The following is a 24,920-nucleotide window of genomic DNA, read 5'->3' on the forward strand; positions in this document are numbered from 1 at the left end:
ATATTGCTCTCCTAGATTGATGCAGAGAGGGGAAAAATTGGGCTATGCAATTAATAGTGACACCAAGATGATGTTCTACTTTACTCATTTAAAAAAATCTAGTAACTTTTGAAGTTATAAAAATAATAGATACCCAATGAAGGCAAAGATATGTAAAAGAAACTTCTTCCACCCCCAACCAAATTTACTATCCTGAGGTAAACAAAGTTGACAATCTGTTGTACATCCTTGCAGTCTGTTTTCATGCTTATATAGAGTTATAACTATATATCACTTAGAGACCTTAATATTTGCTTATTTAGAAAAATAGGATTAATAGTATACATTTCTCTGCAGCTTAGATTACTCTTTAAATAACAATTATAAGCACCTTTCAAGATCAATAGATATTCATTGATTTTAAACTACATAGTTTTCCATGGTAATGACAAACACTATTTATTTAATTATATTCTCATTGATAGGCATTTATGTCATTTCCAGGGTTTTACTACTACAAACAATATTGCAAAAAATAGTATTATATAGGCATCATTATATTATACTGCCTTTATTTCTAGAGGATATGTTCTCAAAGTAGGATAACTCAAAGTCTGTATTTGTATTTTTTTATTTTAATAGGCATTATGATCCCAAACAATTGCAGAATTTTATATTTCCAAGATGGCCGCCTTATCCTCACATTGCCTCTCACTACATTTCAGCCCCTCTGAATCTCAGTAGTGCTCTCCTTCTAGTTTCTGAGTTAAGGAACTTCTCCTTCTTCATATTTACCCTAACGGTATTTCTTTCTCTCGATGGTACCTGCTCTACTCTTCCCCAACAAATAAGACTCACGGTTTGTCCTTGACAGCAGAAAACCTAAATGTGGGATAAATCAATCCATGAATAGCTCAGTAAACATACACATTAGGAGATATTTCAAAAATATCCCCATTATACAATTAAGCCTACACTTTGACCAAATTGTTTGCCCAGTAATCTCATCCCATGAAAAGGTGGCCTTTAAAATTATCTCATGTACTCACTCTCTGAAGTGCCTACTGATGAGAGCTTTAGAATGTCTCTATTTTCCTACCTTTTCTCCACTTTCTAGAACCTGAGCTTTCCTAAGATAAAGTTTAAAACCCGTGGTCTTATTAGGTCTTCATGTGTTTTTCTTCTTTCCAGAATCTGTCTTTAACACATATTACAAATTTTCAGAAATGTGATCATCTTCCATTTATATTTATATTACCCAGAACTTATTTCTTCTGTATTAGTTCATCCTCACACTGCTATGAAGAAATACCTGAGACTGAGTATTTTATAAAGGAAAGAGGTTTAATTGATCTACAGTTCCACATGGCCGGGAAGGCCTCAGGAAACTTGCAATCATGGTGGAAGGCAAAGGAGAAGCAGGCATCTTCTTCACAGGATGTATACTTATGAGGTCAATCATAACGGCCCACCTTATTTTCACTTATTCATATGATGCAAGAAATACCCAAGTACTTCTGAGATGATGAGAAGGGTGGGGAGGGGAAGGAGGAGAGAAGAATGAAGGAGGAGAGGAGAGGACAGGGGAGGGTGGGAGAATGAGGGAGGAGGGAAGAAGAGGGGAGGGAGAGGAGTGGGAGGGGGAGGAGGGGGAGAAGGAGGAGGGGGAGAAGGAGGAGGGGGAGGAGGGGGAGAAGGAGGAAGGGGAGGGGGAGGAGGAAGGAGGAAGGGGGAGGGGGAGGAGGAGGAGGGGGAGATGGAGTGAGTGCAAGCAGGGGAAATGCCAGACACTTATAAAACCATCAGATCTCGTGAGACTTACTCACTACCACAAGAACAGGATGGGGGAAACCTTCCCCATGATCCAATTACCTCCACCCGGTTCTGCCCTTGACATGTGGGGATTACGATTCAAGATGAGATTTTGGATGCGGACACATCCAAACCATATCATCTTCTGCCTTTTATTTTCTCCCCATATCTTGAGATCTCTGCTCTGATTAAATCATCATGATATGGTTAGAGTAATTTTTCAAATGTTGCCCTCAGATAAGATACTCAAAAGTGACTATTTTTTCCCAGATAGATGAATATCTTGGTAGAGTTAAGTTCTTGGATTACTATACCTTTTTTTTTCTCAAGTTACTATAGATGTTACCCTCTCTTTGTGCTTAGAGTATTGCAGATAAAAGGTCTGATGCTCTTTTGTTCCTCTTTTCTTTGTAAGTAATCACATCTGTTCAGTATGGAAGCTGCTAAAGTTGCCTTTTAACATTGTAGTTTGGAAATTTCAACTAGATGTATCCAGGTGTCTGCATGTTTCCTTAATCTGGCCTCAGATTCAGTGAACTATTTCAATCTGCAGACTGGTGTTTCTTCATCTTAGATAAACTTTCTTCTATTGTCTATCGACTTATTTCTTCCTTGTACATTCCTTCTTCTCATTCTGGAACTCATACTGTTTATATGTTGGGGATCTTGGGTCTGTCCTCCAAGCCTGTTACCATTTCTCTTAAGGTAGTTTTTGCTCTGTTGTACAGTAGCTCCCCTTAGCTATGAGGGATGTGCTCCAATACCCCCAGTAGATGCCTGAAACCTCAGATGGTACCAAATCCTATATATACTATACAAAAAAACTATGATAAAATTTAATTTATAAATCAGATGCAGTAAGGGATTAAGAACAACAAATAATAATAAAATAGAATAATCATAACAATATACTATTATGAAAGTTATGTGAAAGTGGTATTTCTCTCTCTCAAACTATCTTACTGTACTGTAATCATCTATTTTTGCACCATGGTCGACCATGGGTAACTGAAACTATGGAAGAGCTGTGTTCCTTATTGGCAGAGCTGTGTTCCTTTCTGGATTCTCTAGGAAATAATCCATTTCCTTGCCTTTTAAAGATTCTAGAGGCCACTAATATTTCTTGGCTTATGGTCTTTTTCTGTCTTCTAAGCCAGCAACATTGCATCTCTTTGGCCATATTTAGTAGTCAATTCTCCCTCTTACCCTTCTTTTCTGCCGACTTTTTTCACTTTTAAGGACTCTTGTGATTACATTTAATCATAATCATCCAGATGAGGCCATCTGGATAATCAAAGATAATCTCCCCATCTCAGGGTTCTTAATCACATCTGCAGATCATCTTTTGCCGTGTAAGGTAATATTCACATATTCCAGACATTAGGATATGAATATCTTCAGGGGCCCATTACTCTGCTCACCATACCTGTATTATGAAATGGTCCTTACATTACATCCTTTAAACCTCCAATTCTGTAAACAACAATAATTAGCTGAAAGATAGATGACAATGATGAGTGAAAGGAGAGCTCAAATAGGCCTAGTGATCATTATGCTTTTTCAGAAATGTTTCCTGTTAGCCTTCATAGAGTTTATTCATGACGTTTATTCCCTGGTACAGCATTCTCCATACTCAGTCTGGAGTTACCATGGTAAGAGTGACTAACCACATGCTCTTGTTCTCTTATAGAATCCAGTGAACATGAAGACAAAAGTGCAGGTGCCTCAGGGGAGATGCCCTCCCAGCCTTATCCTGCACCAGTGTACAGTCAGCCTGAGGAGCTGAAGGAGCAGATGGATGACACAAAGCCAACTAAACCTGAAGACAATGAGGAACCAGACCCATTGCCTGATAACTGGGAAATGGCCTATACAGAGAAGGGCGAAGTCTACTTCATTGAGTGAGTTTCACACATTTCTTTCAAGAGTGCCAAAAAGGTCATAGCAGGATATAAATGCTGTAGCAAGTTAGACATGGAAAAAAAAAAAAAAAAGAAAACATGAAATTCTGGTAACAGCTTTCTTATTTGGGAGAGAATAGTGGGATAGTGCCTTAACACAGTTAAGCATCCTAGAATACAGATATAAATCAAATAATGGATTAAATAATAGTACCCTACAATCTCTTATAACTAAAAAAGACAAATCTCCACGTGATGTTATTATTGAATTAGGAATAGTCTAGATATCATGAGAAAGCGCTTACTCAACTCCTCCTAAGACCCCCATCTTGTCGAAATGAAAATTTTTTCCTATTATCTAAGCCAGTTGCAGGAATATCCACCATCAAGTCCAGGAGTTTAATAAAATGCAACTATTTAAAGTAATAGGTCACAAAAGAAAAAATATTGATGTTGTTTCTTTGGTTGGTTGTTTATCTTTGAGACAAGGTCTCACTCTGTTGCCCAGGCTAGAATGCAGTGGCACAATCACAGCTCACAGCAGCCTCGACCTCCAAGGCTTAAGCAGTCCTCCCGCCTCAGCCTCCTGAGTAGCTGAGGCCACAGGTGCATACCACCATGCCTGGCTAATTTTTGTATTTTTAGTAGAGGTGGGGCTTTGCTTTGTTGCCAAGGCTGGTCTCAAACTCCTGAGTTCAGGTGATCACCCACACTGGCCTCACAAAGTGCTGGGATTACAGGGGTGAGCCACTGCGCCCAGCCAAAGAAAATGTTTTTAGCATTTGACCCCGGTGTCAGATGTCAGTATAATAATTTGGCTTTGTATAGTTCATTATACTTCCTTTTACTATATTCCATTGTATTAGTTGCTTACAATTTTTATGACTTGCTAAGGAAACTGTGGTGCAAATCCTGGATGTCTTGGTAATACTCATCCTAATGTTTCTTTTAGGACATTTTTAAAAAATGTAATTTTTGTATACATCTTATTAATAATGTCAGGCTTTTCTTTTCTTTAGCTTCTAGGATTAAAACAACTTTTTGAAAATTCCAAAATAGAAAATCTTCACACAAAATTAAATTATTGATATGCACAAAACAACCAAAATGTTCATTAGTAAGAGTAAAAACTGAAACTAATGTGAATGAACAACGCTTTTCCTCTCAAAGTTGTATAAGCCTCAAAGAGAGAAAAGAATAGAAACTGAAGTTTTTAGTGTTGACAGTGGATAAAAATATGAAAACTCTGATTATTTAAGAAATACATTAAAACTGGATTTTCTTTTCCAACCTGGATTGATTTATAACTTAGATCTCTATAGGCAGAATTCAGTTGTGAAATTGAAATGTTACCACATACCAGTATTTAATTCTCACGTGAAGTTGGAAACTCTGAATCATGTGACCACGGGACTACATAATCAGGTAATTACTCAGTGCTCTGCTTGACTCCAGCATGGATGAGAAACACAATGTTTTGTAGAAAATGAATCAATAGCGTTCACCTTTCAGCAAATGTTCTAATTTTAAAAGGAGTAAGAATCTCTTACATTATTTCTTATTGCTGTAATCAATGACCAAGGCATCTTTTATCAATTAACTGGAAAATAGAATGTTTAAAAAGGTGACCTATTAAAAATCATCATATCTAGAAACATAATTTTGATATTGATAAAGACAGCATGACATCATTGCAGACCAGAAGTCAAAATACAAATCTTAGATATGAGATCACAAATAGATGTTCAGAACAATTGATGTTTGGAATAAGGAAGCTGATGACATACATAGTTTTATTATGTAAGACAAAGGGATTAAGGCTATATGAAAATAATAAAAGGAAAGCAGCATGACAAGTTGATTAAAGACTATTTTCTTACAATGTTTCCAATGATGCAATCATAAAAACCTTTTTGTGTGTGTGATTATTAAGTAAACTTTCCTCTTTTAACTACATCAGGTTTTGAGGTTGTGAAGAAAAAGAACTTCAAAAGACAGAACTTATGTTCCAGGTATATAATAAGTAGTGAGGCTCGGTCAGGGCTTGAGAGAATCTAGCAAAATGATTCTATGACTCGTCAGTCAGCCAGTGTTGGCATTCAAACATATGTAAGATTTTGTCCTTGCTTTCAAACTTGTTGGCAAGATGGGGAAGAGAGACAAATAGTTATAAACACTTGGTCAACAATTTCTGAATTTTGTGATACTATTCAGGGAAGCCAAAGCTTACAATAGATTTAAGATATAAAAGGGGCACCACAGAGAATGTGAAATAACATAGACTTGAAAAGTTAACAATGGCTAGATAGAGCATTCCAGGTATGGGAGCTGTCATTACAAAGACGAAGTCCCTAGGTGTATTAGGAATGGTGGGGAAACCCCTGACCCTACTAGAGAAGTACGTATTAGTTGGCAAATCCCAGGAAATAACTGCTTAGTTTTTGTTTCACTGGATCGTTAGTGCTTTTGAAAGGCAAGCAAAGGAGTGGCATTTTGTTGTTGTTGTTGTTGTTTGAGGTTGTTTTTTAATCTTCCTAATGTTGGAGGAAAGGACTGGTGGACATTATTAGGAGCAGAGATGGATAGAGGTGGAAAATTAAAACAAAATGGAGGAAACAATTTCATCTGTGGCGAAAGAGCTGATGCTGAGGGAGACTAAGGTGAAAGAAGGAGCCTGGAGTCATGGTGGAAGTGACTGTGTCTGGAAAGTGATTAACAGAGGAGGCAGGATCTAGGTAGTCTGCGACGCCTGTTTAAGGTTCCTCCACAGACTGGAGGCATCCCCGCCCGCCTGCTCCCCAACACCCTCCACCTTTCCGTCGGTTTGTGATTCATCTGTCTTTCATACAGGTTACCTTGGAACCTCAAGATTCGGTGTGATGAACTCAGGTATCACAGAGCGGGCAGTGGATCAGCGTCTTTTTGTCTGGTCCTTCATATCCATACCATCACCACCAACAACGTTGCACTTTCCCCTCTCTCTGCTTATGGTTTACTGTGCTTTACTTTTTCTTTAGTATTCACTGATTTTCTCCTGTCTGTTTTCACTCTTTGCCCTGGAATGTTCCTTCCTTTCCTAATTGCATTTAAATCAACATTTCCACCCATTGTCATTGATCTGTGAGTACCTTTGCTTCTACGTCAAAGAATTCTTATGTAACTGACAACCTCTATACTATGAAAGGCCCTTGGAAGCAGATCTTGTAGAATACAAGATTGTATTCTACAAGAGATTCTAATAGAGACAGTGATTGGGGAGGGAGCATGGTTGAGCAATAAGACATGTCTTAAGGACAAAGCCACCATGTGTCTCAGAGGTAGTCCTGAAGTAGTTATGTACCAGAAAGCACGATAGAAAGGGAAAGTAGAAATATGTTCACATTGTGGGATGGCTCAGTTAAGCTACTTAACATATGCATTACCTCACATACTTGTCGTTTTCTGTGTTGAGAACACTTAAAATCTACTTTCAGCCATTTTCAAAAACATAGCACTTATGATTTTTATCAATTAAGTAACTAAATAAATAAAACGTTTTTTAAAGGAAAGGTAGAATACCATAAGAGGAAGGTAAACCAGAGGGAAAAGAAAGGAGAAGAAAAATGAGAGAGATTTGTGAGGGAAGAAGTGCTGACATCAGTAAAAACTTTTCTCTTGTACAGATATTGTGAGAGCTGCTTAGAGTAATGAAAGTCTCCTCTGGCAGGTCCTACCCTTTAATTAGACTTTGTTGAAGTCTGTATCCTGTGAAATGAAGATCATGACAAAACAGAAAATAAGTGAAACGGAGGAGAATGATTCTTTGGGTCTGTGTATAAGACAGATAGATAGATAGATGGATAGATAGATAGATAGATAGATAGATAGATAGATAGATAGATAGATAGAATAGTTATTTCTAAATAGAACAAAGGAACTCTACACTGAAACATTACATATGTAGTTTTAAAAGACGTATTAAACAGTATAGGTTTTGAATTAAGGTAATAAGCAATTCCATTTACTTGTCTTTTTTATGCAATAATGTTTTGAAATATGTATTGGTTTATGTGATACTGCAAAATAGTTATATGGCTCAGTCCTTTAGAAGTTCCGCATTTAAGAGGTGAAATTTTAGAGGTTCTTCATTTAAGAGGGAAAGGTTTTTTCTGCTCTCAGCAACCCTGGTAAACTAGTGGGCCAACTATGTTTCCCACACTACTCAAATTACTTCTTTTGATGAATGATAAAAGCAGATTTCTTCTATCCTATAGAATGACATTTAATTGGAAAAGGAGAATTGCTGAGAAAATACTTTTATGCAGCATAATTTTAAATTTCAAGTGAACACACTGTTCCAAACATGCTTTAAAATAGTAATAATGTCTTATGTTTCATAATTTTCAGGAGACTTTTAAATGTATAATACTGTGTAAAACCAGTAATCTCTTTGACTCATGTCATCGTCTTCATTAACATTATCTTTGAAATAGGCAGTATATTAATTGTAAATTCACATGAGAATATGTGAATTCAAATGAGTTATTATATATCAAGCACCCACCTTTTTAAGGATGTATTCGGGTTACCTTAACAACAATAGTTCATCTGTTAAGCGTTTTTACTCCATTCACTTAATCCTCACTTTATGAAACTGAGGCTTTTAGAAGTAACTACTTGCCAAAAAGTCAGACATAGCCAGGGCTCTTTGATTCTATTTGTTCAACAGAGGTTTGTTGGTCATGTGTTATGTCCTGGGAATCATTCTAAACCCTGAGAATACAGTAGTCAAAAAAACTGACAAGATTCAGACTTTCATGGGATATAGACTGTCTCCATGGTCCTTGTTCTTAACCAATGTGCTGTGATGCCTACTTCACATCATCACCACCCTATAAAGTGTCTGGTTTATCCACATTTCATAGACGAGACTTTGAGGCATCCTTGGACAAATTAACATTCCCAAGGTCACATAGCTCTTTCACTCTACAAAGTCATTCCCATTATCTCATACTACCTCCGATAGAAACAAACATTGGCTGAGAAAAAAAGTAAACTTTTATATTACAAATAGTATTTGTTTTATAAGTTTCTTGGCCAGCAATTCACTACTCCAGAGGCTAAATGTTCCATAAAAGAAGAGCTGCCACAGGGTTAATCTGGATTGACATGCTTTGGGAATCCCATTAAATTACTTCTTTCTTTGGGAGTCAGTTTAGTTAGTGACACAAAAGAGACTGCTATTGCTTTGGCAAAAAACAAAAAGACAACAAGAACCTATTTGTTTACTGCCATCTTCCTGAATGGCAGTGAACACTATGTCATCTTAAATAACAGATTTTTAAATGCAGGCTTTTGAAACTGAAAATGACATCTGTGAAAAATGTCATGGCTGTATATGATTTACAAATATTTGTCAGGGCTGAATTTGCTTTTAAATTCTAAACAAACACACGATTAGTTTATGTTTCTTTTTGTGTTCCTATTTCTGTATCTCCTTAAGTTTTAATTAAATCACCAATTACCATTTCCGAAAAACATTAAACATCATTTATTAAAGAAAAGATAAAATACTTTGGAAATTTATTGCAGAGAAATATAAAATCAAATTTTTGGTATGCAGCAACACCAGAAATATACTTTCTCATTCTATACTTGACATATCGTACTAGTCACAAAATCTGGTCTAGGCTTACTGTCAATCGTATTACAAAGACAGGAGATACATTGAATATTTTTTCATATATTTTTTTCTTGTGCCTGCACAAGATTCTGGTATAATTCCCAGACAGAAAATAAATGTTTTAGACAAAACAGTGTGCAATACACATCCACAATATCCAAAGCAATATTTGTAATGAAACTTCTTTAAAAATATTTTCTAAACACATGAAAGATAAAATGGCAAATGCAAATATTCATATGCTCCAGAGAAATCGTAGGAATATTATTTAGGCAACAACCACTAAAGAGCTCATTGACAGTAGCTTTATTTGTATATTATCTACATATAGATAGAAAAAAATGGTGAAACTTTGGGTGAATGGAGTCTTGAAGGAACAAGTTTGCCCTGTTTATCACCAATTAGATATATCCGATCATTGCCTTTAATAATTATTTTGAAATGATGATATAGAAGGAAGAGAAAGTCTTTTGGAAAATGTTATAATCATCCTGAGGATTTTATTGACTATGGTGTAAAATCTACTCAATTTATATACCTTTAAAAATTACTGTTTGTCAGCAAACTAACACACGAACAGAAAACCAGACACCGCATGTTCTCACTCATAAGCGGGAGCTGAACAATGAGAACACATGGACGCAGGGAGGGGAGCATCACACACCAGGGCCTGTTGGGGGACGGGGGCCTAGGGGAGGGATAGCATTGGGAAAACTACCTAATGTGGATGACAGGTTGGTGGGTGCAGCAAACCACCATGGCATGTGTATACCTGTGCAACAAACCTGCACATTCTGCACATGTACTCCAGAACTTACAATAATAATAATAAAAGTGTTTTTTAAACCTAAAGTCAAGTCATCAATCTGTTACTACTGTCTCTGAACGTATATCACTACTGCTATTGAAACCTTATCATCCACAGACATTTTGAGTTGCTATTGACTCCAGAATATTTACCTGAACCTTGTTTATCTTGTTCAGAAGATTGTTTTATGCAATCAAATGTCATTGGCTTTAATCTCTTGTTATTCTTACGGCGTAGTATTTCCCGGGGGTGGGGAGGGGGGCTGGGAAATACCATTTAACTATCAGTTTAAGATTGAGATTCAGAATTGGCTATTTGGAGGACTTATTAATCATTGTTTTAAGTCTGTTTCTAGTTTTAGAGAAAACGGAGCAAAGGAAAGGAATGTGTTTAATAATAAAAGTTTTTCATTTCACTAAGAAAATTTCAGTTGATGAAATTGAGTTTTTCCAATAGTTGTACAGCAGTGAAAACATTTTGCTCTGGCAATATTAAAGAACAAAAGAAAAGAAAAGGAAACAGAAAGAAATTAGAAAGGAATGGAGAGCATGTTTTAATATTAGGTTTGAATTAGGTTACCCTTGAGGATCTAGTTATGTATATACCTAAGAAATGGAAAGAAGGTTTGTACCCTGACTGGACAAACACTAGAGTGAATGAAAACTGGAACAGAAGAATAGAATATGGCATGATCTATAAGAAAATTTTAAATTTTGCTCCTAACAAATACTGCATCCATTGATAGCATTTCTTAATAACATAATTCTTTAATATAGCTTCTAAGACCAAATATTCATATGTAGATTATAGGAATCAGGTTTCCAAAAAGACTTCATTTTAGAAAAATATTCAGATATGAATGAAGAAAATTTGATTTGAAAGTGATTCAGGACTGGGCACGGTGGTTCATGCCTGTAATCCCAGCACTTTGGAGGCCAAGGCAGGCAGATTGCTTGAGCTCAGGAGTTTGACCCCATCTCTACAGAAAAATACAAAAAATTAGTCAGGTATGTGGCATGCACCTGTAGTCTGGTCCCAGCTATTTGGGAGGCTGAGGCGGGAGAATCACTTGATCCCAGGAGGTGGAGGTGGCAGTGAGCCAAGATCATGTCGTTGCACTCCTGCCTGGGCAATAGAGCCAGATCCTGTCTAGAAAAGGAAAAAAAAAAAAAAAAAAGAATAGAAAAGAAAAAGAAAGTGATTCAAATACAGAATTTAAGTTTATAAGGAGAAAACTTTCCAGTGACAGTGATATTATCAATACCTCCTCAATCACAGTGCTCTCTTTTGTCTCTATGCACATGGAACTTAATATCATACTTACTAAGTGCAAAGCATTTACACTTAAGGAATTTAAGTAGTGCTTAACTATCCATAAACAGTAGGTAAAGTTCTGTTTCTAAACTACTGGCAGAAGCTGGGAAACAGACTCTTGATTACTATTCCAGGGAGTGAAATGAAGCACCTCAGCATAAAAAGCCAAGTGTGAGGTTCCAGATGCCTCTGGTTTCAGACCACTAAAAAAAACCTTGTACCTGGAAACCAGATATATCTGGGTTTAATGCTAGCTGACTCCTTCAGTTTCACGCACTAGCTCTTTAGCCTTGGGCAAGTTACCCACCTTCCCCCAACCTGGGTTTGTCCGTCTGTAAAATGGAATTCATAATGCTTAGCCACAAAGGTTCATTAGCATTAAATGAGGGGACATATCTGAAAGTCCTGCTGCTTTCCCTGACACAGTAGACAATCGAGAAATGACACGGGATGGTGAGAATAACTTTGCAATGGTGTGCTGCACTGTAAATAGCTTTTCTTGTTGAAATGAAGCATGTTCTACGTGAGAAGAATGCTTTCTCAGAAGATAGGATATTAACCTGCTTCTTCTGTCGGTTTGGCAAAAGTTAAGCTTACAAATTGTACAGAAACGTCTGCTCATTGCTGATCCGCCTATTGCATATTTTCAAGGCCATTCTGATACGAATTTAAACTAGAAATGCAGACTTGACTGAAATTTCACTTCTGGCTTACTCTAGTCCTCTAGACAGACCTAGCGTTTAGTTTAACATCAGAGAAGAGTTTGGGATATGCCCATATGATAAACCATTGTTTTTGGTTTTCATCCAGGTTTTTAAATATGACATTGACTGGACTTAAATAGCCACTGGATTTTCACTTGACATCTCACTTTTCAGGATCATCACATTAGCTTTATCCTAAAATGAAGTAGTATATTAGTATGATTCAAAATTCCTAGAAAATATTTATTGCATTGTCCAGCTGGAATAACAAAAGTTTATGTGCAAATGTAGCCTATGTATGTGTAAGTGTCTCTGTTAAAGAAACTTGAATTGAAATACAAAATTAGCATTGGCATTTTCTTTTCCTGGCATTTATGTGACACACAGTTTGAGTAGATACAGAAAACTGATGTCATGCACCTGAATCTGCCCTAGCTAGGAACTGAAAGGAAATAACCTCCTTAAACTTGAAAGATAGTACGCAGAATGTGGAAGAATCCCTCAATTATCCCATTTTGAACACAGTTTCCTGCCCGACATTTAATTTGGTTTTCAAGTGGAATTATTAAGCTTTAAAATATGTAATTTAAGGGAAGTAGAAGAGCTGGTTGGTCTGTTGTCTCCCAGTGCATTAAAAATAATCCTCTTTGCAAGGAATCTTGGAGGAGCATGCAAATTACAAGGCTGGTGAGAACTCCTATTGAAAAATACTGTGCTGGATCTTCATGTGATGTTTAAGACAATTACTGGAGGTAACTGCTACCCACATTGCTTTCAGAATCATTTCTGAAGATCAGCTAAAAATGGTGTTAACTATAAGAGACTCAATCTGTCAAAATGTATTAAAGTGACATACCGTTAATGCTAGTTCAACCTAAAAAAAATCAGCCTGTAATGAAATGCTTTATATAGACTCAGGAAAGCTGGAAAATTCACAGTTCTCTACTAAATTAGCCAGTATTTGAGACCCATGGTGGTGTGCAATAGAAATGGTAATTTGACTCTCTGCAGTGGCTTAGTAATGTTCCCTTAATACTTACCCATGGATGTGTTTGCTTTTGTGAATATATCTAAGGGGCCTAGAAATGACTTTTCTCCAAAAAGAGGAAAGGATTTGGAAGAAGCAGGTGAGGACAAAAGGAAGAGAAATGTATTTTCCTTGCTTACTTCCCAACATTTCTCCCCATCTCATAGAAACATAGACATCAACACACACATACACACACACCCACACAATCTGGACGGAGGCATACCTATAAAGAGCAATTTTAAGTGATTTTTGTTTTATTTAAATGAGAGCAGCAAACACTGAACCGGTGCCCCTATCCTCACATCAGGAATAGTCAGAACCTGCATCCTCAAGCTTCAATTCTTTAGTTCAGAAGAAAATGCTAGATTATATTGACATGCAAACGAGGGCCAGAGCCAGATGAAAGTGTCTGCAATACTTTATATCCTTCTAAAACTTGATAATGAAGCACCACCAGATTTTACAAGGGTCAAATTGAGGAAAGATAAAAGCTGGCATGCTCTCCTGTTGATTTATTATTTGATCAAATTCACAGCCTTTATCCGATCAACTTATTAGAGCCCTGTTGAGAGGCATTTATCATCGAAGAGCCCTTAAATGTTAAGAATGTGATGGAGAATACTTCCTCTTTATTCCATGTGAAAGTCAGAAATAAAATGGCATCTTCTTCAGGAGCAGAAACTTCATGACCCAAGGGTCTTTATGTCACAGTTCTCAAATCAAAGATGGCTCTATACCTAAACAGATGGGATGGATGATCATTCAGAAAATGCTATTTGAAGAGTGATTTAACACCTTGGAATAGCTTTCTGCTACCCATCTTGACTCCATCCTCCCTCCTTCCTGGCTTGAAAGTTCCTCCATTAAGAAGGAACTTGGTTTTTACACTTGTGATTAAATATACTGCCTGGGTGAATTGTCTAACCTTTACTGTAAGTACAGATTGGTTTATCAGATTATCTAGCTAACATTTGTGGTTATGATTGGCAACATATAGTTAAATTTCATTAAAGAAAGAGAATACATGTGAAATTTACATCATCATTATCATTTTGACCTCCTTACCACTGTAGTAAAGTATGCCTATTACCTGGCTCTGATTTCTATTTCCATCCTCTCTTCATTCTTCCTTTCATGTTCCATTCATTGGCCTTCTGACTGTTCCCTAGAAAGGCCTCACACTTTCCCACACCTGTGCCTTTGCTCATTCTTTTCCCAAACCCCTCACACATGTCACATTCTTGACAATTTGTCCATCGGTAGATGAGATCCCTTGAGACAGCTGTACACAGTAAATATTTTAGCTCCAATGAGCAGTTATGTGAGCCATGAGTGGTTCTTGAATTGTAATGTGCATGAGAAGTACTAGGAGCGCTTGCCAGTGATGGAGATTGTGTAGCCCCACCTCAAAGATTCTTATTTGATAGTTCTTTGAGGACCCAGAATATGCATTGTTAATATGTGTTATCCACCAGGTAATTCTAATGCAGGTTATTTCACAACCACTTCAAAAAACACTACTTTAAGAATATCTCTCCTTTACTTTTTAAATTTCTGGCAGAAGTCTTACAAGAAAACATTTTTTCAAAAATATTATTTTATCATTAATTTCTGGAAATTCCATTTCAGAAACATTAGAATGCAGGCAGTCTTATCCCCTACCTTCTGAGCTGGGTTGAAAGTATTTGGATGAAAGACAGTTTAATGCGAGTTAATAAAATTGCTATTAATCACTTATTGAGAAAATGCAGGAATCCCAAGAACATGCTATAATCTGCATCACTTTTGTACTGCCTCTGCCAGCTCTGTAGTTAAAGAGTAACAAAACAACTGTTTATGAAAAGGGTAGGTTTAAGATGAAAATAATTCTTTTGCAAAACTCAGGAAACATTATCAGAGCCTGTGGACTGTGCTCTTCCAACTGGAGAATCCTGTATTTGTAATAAATTCCTTTTGCTCTGGATGAGTTCTGCATTTTCAATGAGGTTAACTTGGCAACATTCTAGTTGATTTTAATAAAAATAGCTGCTTTGAGGACAGGGAGCTGAGGTTGCCAAATTTACAGCTGCCTTGCACAATTACTCTTACACCTCCTTCAGGGCTGCTTAGAACCAGTAAGCAAATTAAGTGTATCGATTGCAATTTTGTTGGACTAACCCTGCTTTTTTTTTCCTAAGGAATAAACTTGATTCCTTTTAGTATGTGTCTGTTCAGAGTGATCTCTTTTCTTTTCAGCCATAACACAAAGACAACATCATGGCTGGATCCACGACTTGCGAAAAAGGCTAAACCTCCAGAAGAGTGCAAAGAAAATGGTAGGTTATTAAGTTTTTATGGTGTTTAAGCAATGTGCTTTGAGACTGTTTGTGTTTCTTAAACGAGAGTCTCACCTGAAGAGGCAATAATCTAGTTGAAACAATTTTAACGATGTAATGTTTAATGCTCAGATAAGAGAGAGAATTAACTCGGCATTTCAGCAGGGCCATGTGGTTTTGCTTTTTCTCTCTGAGGAGACTGTGCTGAATATCACATCTCTGTCATCTCTGTTGGTTCTGTTTGACTCCTGGCCTGACTTTCCACCACCTACTAAGGACTTTTTGTTTGCAATACGTCGCTCTGAGGACTCTGATCTTTTAATTGGAGTCAGATATGATGCATAAGAGAAACAGTTTGTGGCACTATAATGTTTGATTTTGTTTTGAAAGGCTTAGCATTCTAGCAGTTATTAAGGACTCAGAAATATAAAGACATGCTTTCCTTGAATCAAGCATTTAAATAAAATAACCAGTTGCCTGAATGTCTTAGATTATCCTTAGTGTTTTCCAGTTCTCAATATTCTAATATTGACCTTCTTTAAAATAGACTGTTTTCATGCATGTGAAGAATTTTTTGAAAATAATTTTGAGGACTAGATGAATGTAAACCTTGTTTTTAAATTTGTAAATTATATGGGTGAAGTCTGTTACTGATGATACTTGTAATTTTTTTAAATATTGAGTTTAATTTTAAAGGAGCACTTATAGTTTAGCTAAGATGATCAGTAGCATACTCTCTGATGATTTATTATTTGACCACATTCACATACTTCATGTGATTAAATTATTAGAGCTCTGTTCAGAGGTTTCTGTCATTGAGGAGCTCTTAAAGGTGAAGAAAACAGCAGAGAATATTTGAACTTTAAACAAAGTTTTTAAAAAGTTAACTTTTAAAATAGTATCTCATTCTAAAAGGCCTTTCTTTTCAAGCATAATTCTGACTTTCTCAGATACTATCCACATTCCTATGTTATAAGGTAACTGTTCACAGGCTAGGGACTGAGTTAAATTAAAAATTAGAGATTGTAATTTATATGAACACATATAAATGTACAAATATCCAGTTTTAGTCTATATTTAGTTTTGTATTCATAGCCGTATTTGTACCTTTCTGTATAATAGTACAACTGTATGCAGTTGAATCCTGTAAAATTATTGTATGACCTGAACTTTTAAGCATGATTGGGTTATATTTCATTGACACCAATGAAACATGTGTTACAAAATGTGATAGTCTGAAAATTAACATGACCTGTTCTAACTGGGAGTTATGATTTACTTATGCCACAGTTGTAAAACCTTAATATATTCTAATTAAAGTGAATTTAACAATTTTGCAGTTCTGTGACCTGTTGAACTTCTCAGCTGTCTTGCGCCTTTGAGTTGTTCTTTTTATTATAAAAAGCTATTAAAGTCAATTTTAAAATCCTGAGAGAGATGCAAGCATAACATATTACATAATTATAATATTTCAGTGTTATTTGTTTTTCCCACATCTCTGCTTATCAGACTTAACAGGATGGTAGGTGCCTAAAATATGATGCTGGTGTCCTCTGAACCAAATGTCGTTGAGAAACAAGTTCTAGAACTCAGTTTATAGATCAGGATGATTTGTAACTTAGTCAACTGCTATTTGTTTTCATTTACTACAAAATAAATAATTCCTAGACTCTATTCTTTATATTATTGGACTGTTTTTACGGTGGAAACTAACATCTAGTTTGTTAGAATGTTATTATTCTGGACACCTATTTTAAGTTTTCTTGCCAAGAAAAGTGCTTTTAGGTAATATTGTTACCTATGTTTTACTTTTCTTTAAATGACGTAGATTAGTATTACTTATTTATAACACTGATGTTAATGGATGCTATTGAACTTGCCAGTTAAGTCATGATTCTTCATATGTGCCACACTTCGGCTCAGACAAAAGTTAGTACAGTAATTTTCTGAATGCAGGAATATATATAAAATGTGTATTAAAAAATGTAGAGGCTCTGATGATGACATCTTTTTCCAGCAAAGATTTGCCCTTCGTCTGCAAGGCAGATAGAGTGAAAGCTAATTACCCTAATCCAAACCAGAACTGAGCCAACTTGAGGTTGGGTTGAGTTTGCCCTGTTCTTTGAGTGTTTGGCCACCAGATTTTTCAACTAACAGCCTAGTGCAGGTTGGCAAACATTTTCTGTAAAGGGCCAGGCGATAAAGATTTTAGAAAACGTTTTGCAAGTCATCCAGTTTCTTTGCACTCATTGTGCAAAAGCACTGTATGTCAATATACAAAGGTCATGCATGTGTTCTGATAAGGATTTATGTATGGACATCAGAATTTGAGTTTTGTATACTTTCTTTTTCTTTTAACCAGAGGAAGCAGGTTTTATTGATGGGTTGTCTCCTGAAACCAGAAAGACTGTGTACTCTATTCCAGTTACCCCCATGCCTCCAGGACCCCATGTTATTCCACTTGAGGGGAGGATAAAAATTGCCTCTTGATTTTCCAAAGCCCAGTCTTTCCCTTCCCTGTGTAGCCTTAGAAACTCAGTAGCAATGCTGTTTGGTGTTTTGGCTTTTTTTTTTTTTTTTCCTTCTGCTGCAGCCACTTCGTATCACCTAGAGGTGGAGAGTGTCCTGGGAAGCAGTTAGATGAGTTAAGTGTGATACACAGGAGAACAGGATTTTAGCCTATCAAAAGTCCCTCTGCCCTGCCTCAGTGGCTTGGTCCTTCGTTGGTTACATTTCTCTTTGTGCTGGAATACCCCCTTCTGAATCAGATCAGGGATTTCCACTGCCAGCCATGGACCCGGCCCCAGAGCCATGAGATGAGCTAGTTCAAATTTGGGTACGTTCCTGGCCCACAAAGATTTGAAATCATCCGTCAGGCAATTTTGCCACCTCTGTACATCTTTGCTGTCTTTCCATCCAGCTCAGGGACTGCAATTTCTGGGGTAGTAGTAAGATATATGATAGGAATTTCAAACTTGACGTCAAACTCACATTTTAGGAGGTCATGGATATACCAACATTTTCCAAACCACCAAGTCCCTACCTTGCTAGACTCCAGTTGGAACCATCATTGTCGCCATTCTTGTTGTTCTCCACGTACCAGATAAGGGTCTGATATTCCTCCTTCAGTCGCTGCACCCACAACTCCCAATCTTGGGGTCCTGCATTAGTCTTCAGTGCCAGAGTCTCAGACACAACATGTCAGGAGGCCTCATCTGCCATCTTGGGCCAGGGCGAGTTTTGTATACTTTCACATAATGAAATGTCCTTCTTTTGATTTTTCCTCAACTACCCAAAAATGTGTAAACTGTTCTTAGCCCATGGGCCACACAAAAATTGGGGTGGGCTGAATTTGATCCACAGGACAAACCCTATCCTACCATGTTTGTGTGGGACTCTACTCTTGGCAGGTCTTGAACACCAATATTTTTAAATATTTTTCTTCTCAGGATTGTCAGACTCCCAAAAATCTGAGGTGCTTTTCAGGGGATTTAGCTTAACTCTTTTGCTCTAGATCCTGCAGCTCCAGAATTGACAAATGTCAGGAGATAACTGACTGACTGTTTGAAATCTCTCACATCTATATTTGTCACTGCAGTGCCTCCAGAGTCCTCACTCTTCTGGTTTCTTTAATGTCCAGCAGCGGCCTTCTTCCCAGGCCAAGTCTATACTATTCTAAGAGCCCAGACTCAACAAAAGCAGCTGCAAATTCTTCCTTCACCTCTCCAGGGTTCCCTTTTGAGAATCTTAGACCTTCTAGACCATGCTGCTTCAGCTAGTTTCTGATTTCTTTAAACTGCTAATTTTTTTACATTTTATCTAGACTTTCTGTTTTCTCATGTCTAATAAGCTACTCCATCCTATCTGGTAGCAGAAACTTTAGTGCAGTAATTTTAAAATTGTACATTTTGGATGTTACTGGACTGGATGTCATAAAATCTTTACTGTTATCCTAATTTATATTTTAATAACTGAAGATTATATATTATTTTTTCATATATGTGTGCTTATTATGTATGAATGTATGGAGGTATGTAGTGTATGTGTAGATATGTATCTGGAAATGTTTGCATCTTCAGATCTGTTTACATAAATGAGTAAAGTTAATTCCTGTTCAATTAATATAAGAAGAAGACAAGTGAAAGAGAGATGAGAGGGGATACTAACGAGACTAGAAAAAAAACTAACAAAAGTTTTCTCATTGGTATTAAGGAGAAACAGGACACGGATGGCTCAGTACAAATGTATATTAAACAAGCACTTATTCTACTGACAGTAAAGCAATCATTTTGCCTTTTTACTTAAAGGATAATACTGCAACTAAACGTAAAAACATACTTCCTTCTCTCACAATAGGGTTGGAAATACTGAAGTCATTATGTTCTGTGCATTTGTCATAGCTCTGTACACTTTTGGAGTTTTAGCACCAGTCTACATGGCAGAAAAAAACGTCTCCACCTACTACTGGATTCTAATATTAGTATTTGGGGGAGTGCTGTTTAGCAAGCCAATATAGTCTTTTTTAAAATGCCACAGAAATAGCAGTTAACCACTAAATAACTTGGATGCAAGATTGGTTAAAGTGTGTATAAAGCCCCATCATATTTCTCCTTTCAGAGTCAGTAACATGGGATCCTCCTGAGACATTTTCAATCACAAGCATTTCTGTGCTGACCTCCCATGAGCATTGCTGGGTTAGAATCCATATCAAAAGTGAATTAAGCCTTGTAAGACCATTCTTAAAGTTGAGATGTTATTAAACCCAATAGGATCACACTATAATGTACAGGAGAAGAAATTGTTTAAGATTTGGAGTCAGGAAAAACTGTTTCAAACCCAAATCTGTGGGTTCTTGGGCAAGGTACTTAATCTCTGGGAGCCTAGATTTTCTTACTTGTAAATGGCAGTTATACCTCTTTCATGCAGATTTACCTTCACATGTTGGAAGCACAATGATTGTAGCACCATAAATTCTAAATAACTGCTCATTTTCTTTCCTTCAGGTAGAACTCTGAGCCAGCAAATGAGCCCTATAGAAGATGACTGGGAAAAAATTCAGAATAGTTATCCTACCTTAACAGCTTTGAATTACTATAGAATGTCCTGGCAAAATGGAAATGAACAAATCCATATAGGCTAAAATTATCCATCTAGCTTATTCCAGCCTGATAGTAATACACTGGGGGGTTTCCCCCTTCAACCTGTTAAGCTGTCTCTAAATTTCCATGAAGTTATAATTATATCTGCATGAACTGGGTGGCTTTGTTTCTGTATTCAATATGTATGAATTTTAACTGAGTTTTCTTATGTTACTACGGGAAAAAAATTACATAATCTTAACCCATTTAGCTGCATGAGTAGTGCATTTCAATTTGAATTAACTAATGCTTTGAACTAATTAATTAATCTATCTTTTTATTTATTTTTATTTTATTTATTTATTATTATTATTTTTTTGAGACGGAGTCTCGCTCTGTCACCCAGGCTGGAATGCAGTGGGGCGATCTCGGCTCACTGCAAGCTCCGCCTCCCGGATTCACGCCATTCTCCTGCCTCAGCCTCTCCGAGTAGCTGGGACTACAGGCGCCCGCCACCACGCCCGGCTAATTTTTTTGTATTTTTAGTAGAGACGGGGTTTCACCGTGGTCTCCATCTCCTGACCTCGTGATCCGCCCGCCTGGGCCTCCCAAAGTGCTGGGATTACAAGCGTGAGCCACCGCGCCCGGCCACTAATCTATCTTTTTAAAAAAGTATCCAAAATGTGCATGAACAAAGACAGCATACACCATGCTTTACAATACATATTAAACAGGATGTTTTTCAGGAGAAGGAAGTTGCCTTTCTGAAATAGTAGAAAACGCTAATTAGTTTCAATTTATTTCTTAAATGAGTGTTATAAAACTGACACACAGATTAAAAGATTCATACTTTTATGTTCATATTTCAGATTCTGTTTCTAAATTACATTGTTTATCTTCCCTTAAATAGGAGCTTTGGCCTTTCTCATTAAATTTGTTTTGATAATTAGTGATCTTAATTCCTCAAGAAGATCAAGTATGACCAAATTAATTTTACCTTTCAGTATTTATCTTTCTAATCTGATAAACCTGCTAAGATTATGTTCGCAAAGCACCTTGGAATCTTTCCTCAAGGAAGAACTCATAAAAAGATCCTAACAGTATTAACTATTCAAGTACTAAAACTTCAAGAATTGATTTTGTTTTTGTACTGGTATTTCATATATGTTTGTAAAAAATGAAATTTCAAATATCCTAATAGAAACAATTCTTTGTAACTGAGTGGTATTAATCATGATGTCCTTTAGCAACATTTTGAGGTATGCTTCATCCAATAATATAGTGCCCTTTCCAGTCTTTTCGGGTCAGAAGTACTCAGAAATACCAACATTTTAGGAATATAAATCTTTTGTGGAGGAAGTAGTACAATTTATCCAAAATAAATCAGGTAGGATGGATATTCCACTGTTGTGCACCAGTACCAAATTTTGGGTTGTGGCTGGCATCTGTTCTCTTTGGTCCCAGAATCTGTTATTGATTGGTTGATGTCCAGACCATAAAAGATATTAAGTATTTTAAATATCCTTCCTGCACCAATGATTTATGTATTTTACCCTTCTACCTGTTAATATTTCATGTTGCTATAAAGTAGTGCCTAGGTAAGGATTACAAAATTCTGTCCTACTTTGTTTCTTAATTGCTCAAGTTACTTGCATGGAGAGCAATGAATTATATCTTGTCATTTCTCCTCAATGCATACAACTTTTAAAATAATGTTGACATCATCAAATCTGTTTTGCACAGTAGCAGAATGATTTCAAAATTTTTCAGATATGACTTTTTAAAAACATTTTAAATTTTGAAATATTTATAAATTCACAGGAAGTTACTAAGGAATTTACAGGAAGGTTTTAGACACTGCTCACTAGCCTCCCTCAGTGTTAACTTATATAACTACAGTACAAAACTAGAAAATTGATAATGGTACAATCTACAGATTGTATTTTGCCAGGTATACAAGATCATATTTTGCCAGGTATACAAGTACTCGTGTGTGTGTGTGTGTGTGTGTGTGTGTGTGTGTGTGTAGTTCCATGTGATATCAAGTGTGTAGTTATACATAAGAATGACCACAATTGAAATTCAGAACTGATTCATCGCCTCAGGGCTCCCTTATGCTACCCCTTCATAGCCATGCTCATCTCCTCCCCCTGACCACTCCCTAACCCTTGACAGCCACTGATCTGTTTGCTACTTTTTATTGTAGTATAATATGCCAGTAGGCTATGGCATGGAGGTACCACAGTCTGTTTTAGGGTACCCATTGAAGGACTTGTGGGTTGTATCCAGTTTTTGGCTAATATGAATGAATAAAGCTGCTATGAATGTTTCCATACAGGTTTTTGTGTGAACCATAGGCTTTCACTTCTCTAAGAAACCAAGAGTGCAATTGCTGGATTATATACTAAGTGCATTTCAGTTTTAGGACAAACTGCCAGACTGTTTTCTAGAATGGGTATACTCTTTTACATTCCCACCCGCAGTGAACAAGTGATCCAATTTCTTTGCATCTTTGCCAGCATTTGAGGTTATGAGTATTTTTTAAATTTTAGCCATTCTGACAGGTGTGTAGTGATACTGCTTTTTTGTTTTAATTTGCATTTCCCTAATTGCTAATGATATTGCACATCTTTTTATATGATTATCTGTCATATCTACATCCTAATTGGTGGCAAATCTGATCATGTCTTTTGCCAGTTGTTTGCTTTTTAAACTCAGTTTTGAAAGTTCCTTATGGATACAAGTTCCTTTACATATCCTTACAGATATGTTGCTTACGAACATTTTCTCCAAGTCTGCAATTTGTATTTCCATCCCCTTAACAGGATCTTTTACAGATAAATATTTTAAACTTTGGTAAATCCAGATTATCATTTTTCCTTTTATGAATCAGACTTTTGGTATCTAGTCTAAGAATTCTTCGATCTAGCCCCAGGTCCCAATTTTTTTTTCATATTTTTTCTAAATATTGTATAATTTTATTTTTTATGTTTAAGTCTGTTGTGTATTTTGGGTTAATTTTTGTTTAATGTATAAGAGTTAGGTTAAGGTTCTCTCTCTATTTTTTTTCCCTATGGATGTTGAACTGTTCCAACACCATTTGTTGAAAAGGCTATTCTTCTTCCATGGAATTGTGTGTGCACCTTTGTCATAAACTGTTGGATTCTGTTCATCTATGGGTTTATCCCTTCACTTGTACCACACTGTCTTGATTTTTGCAGCTATATAGTAAACCTTAATATTTGGGTAGAGTGATTGATATGGTTTGGCTCTGTGTCCCCACCCAAATCTCACCCTGAGTTGCAATCCCCATGTGTTGAGGGAGGGACCTGTAATTCTCATGTGTCGAGAGAGGGAAATGACTGAATTATGGGGCAGTTTGCCCCATGCTGTTCTCATGATAGTGAGTTAATTCTCACAGATCTAATGGTTTTATAAATGGTAATTTTTCCTCCACTCACACACACTCTCCCTCTCACCTGTCGCCGTGTAAGATGTGTCTGCTTCCCCTTCTGCCATGATTATAAGTTTCCTGAGGCCTCCTCAGCCATGTACAACTGTGAGTCAATTAAACTGCTTTTCTTTATGAATTACCCAGTCTCAGGAAGTTGTTATAGCAGTGTGAGAACAGACTAATACAGTGATATTTCCTACTTTACTCTTACAAAATCATTTTAGCTATTTTAGGTCTTTTGCCTTTTTATATAAATTTTAGGAGAAGCTTTTCTAGAACTACAAAAATCTTGTTGGGATTCTTATAGGAATTGTATTAAACCTCCAGATTAAGTTGACAATAATATATATCTTTACTGTGTTGAGTATTCCAATCCATGAACATGATAAGCCCTTCCAATTATTTAAGCCTTCTTTGAGTTCTTTCATCAGTATTTTGTAATTTTAGCAAAAATATATTGCACGTTTTGTTTAGTGTATACCTAAGCATTCCATTTTCTTTGAGCAATGTAAATGGGTATTGTGTTTTTAATTTCAGTCTCTGTATGTTTGTTGTTAGAATACATACATGAGATTGATTTTCATGTGTTGGTCATAGATCTCATGTACTTGCTGAATTCATTTATTTGCGGGAAATTTTTTGGTAGATTTCTTGTAATTTCTACATAGACTATTTTCAATTGATATAAGATATTTCTTATTTAAGCTGTCAACATGGTAGATTACATTGAGTGATTTTCAGATATTAAATCAACCTTGCATACCTGGGATAAGTCCAACTTGGACATGATAAATAATTCTTTTTATATACTGTTTTATTTAACTTGATAATATTTTATTGAGGATTTTTGTATCTATGTTCAT

At 36.4% G+C, this 24,920-nt stretch overlaps 1 protein-coding gene and 1 pseudogene across 13 annotated transcripts in view; one reads left to right on the forward strand and one right to left on the reverse strand.

Moving 5' to 3' along the window:
• The window catches only part of MAGI2 (membrane associated guanylate kinase, WW and PDZ domain containing 2), a 1,476,658-nt gene that overhangs the window by 967,651 nt on the left and 484,087 nt on the right, over positions 1–24,920 (forward strand). For all 13 annotated transcript variants that reach the window (XM_030825454.1, XM_030825458.1, XM_030825457.1 and 10 more), the window contains 2 exons: positions 3,482–3,692; positions 15,446–15,525. In XM_030825454.1, the coding sequence (XP_030681314.1) occupies positions 3,482–3,692; positions 15,446–15,525 (291 nt within the window). The remainder of the gene's footprint in view (positions 1–3,481; positions 3,693–15,445; positions 15,526–24,920) is intronic.
• Positions 17,883–18,747, reverse strand: LOC101179225 (annotated as a pseudogene).

Source organism: Nomascus leucogenys, chromosome 13 (genome assembly GCF_006542625.1).
Source record: "Nomascus leucogenys isolate Asia chromosome 13, Asia_NLE_v1, whole genome shotgun sequence".
NCBI lineage: Eukaryota > Metazoa > Chordata > Mammalia > Primates > Hylobatidae > Nomascus > Nomascus leucogenys.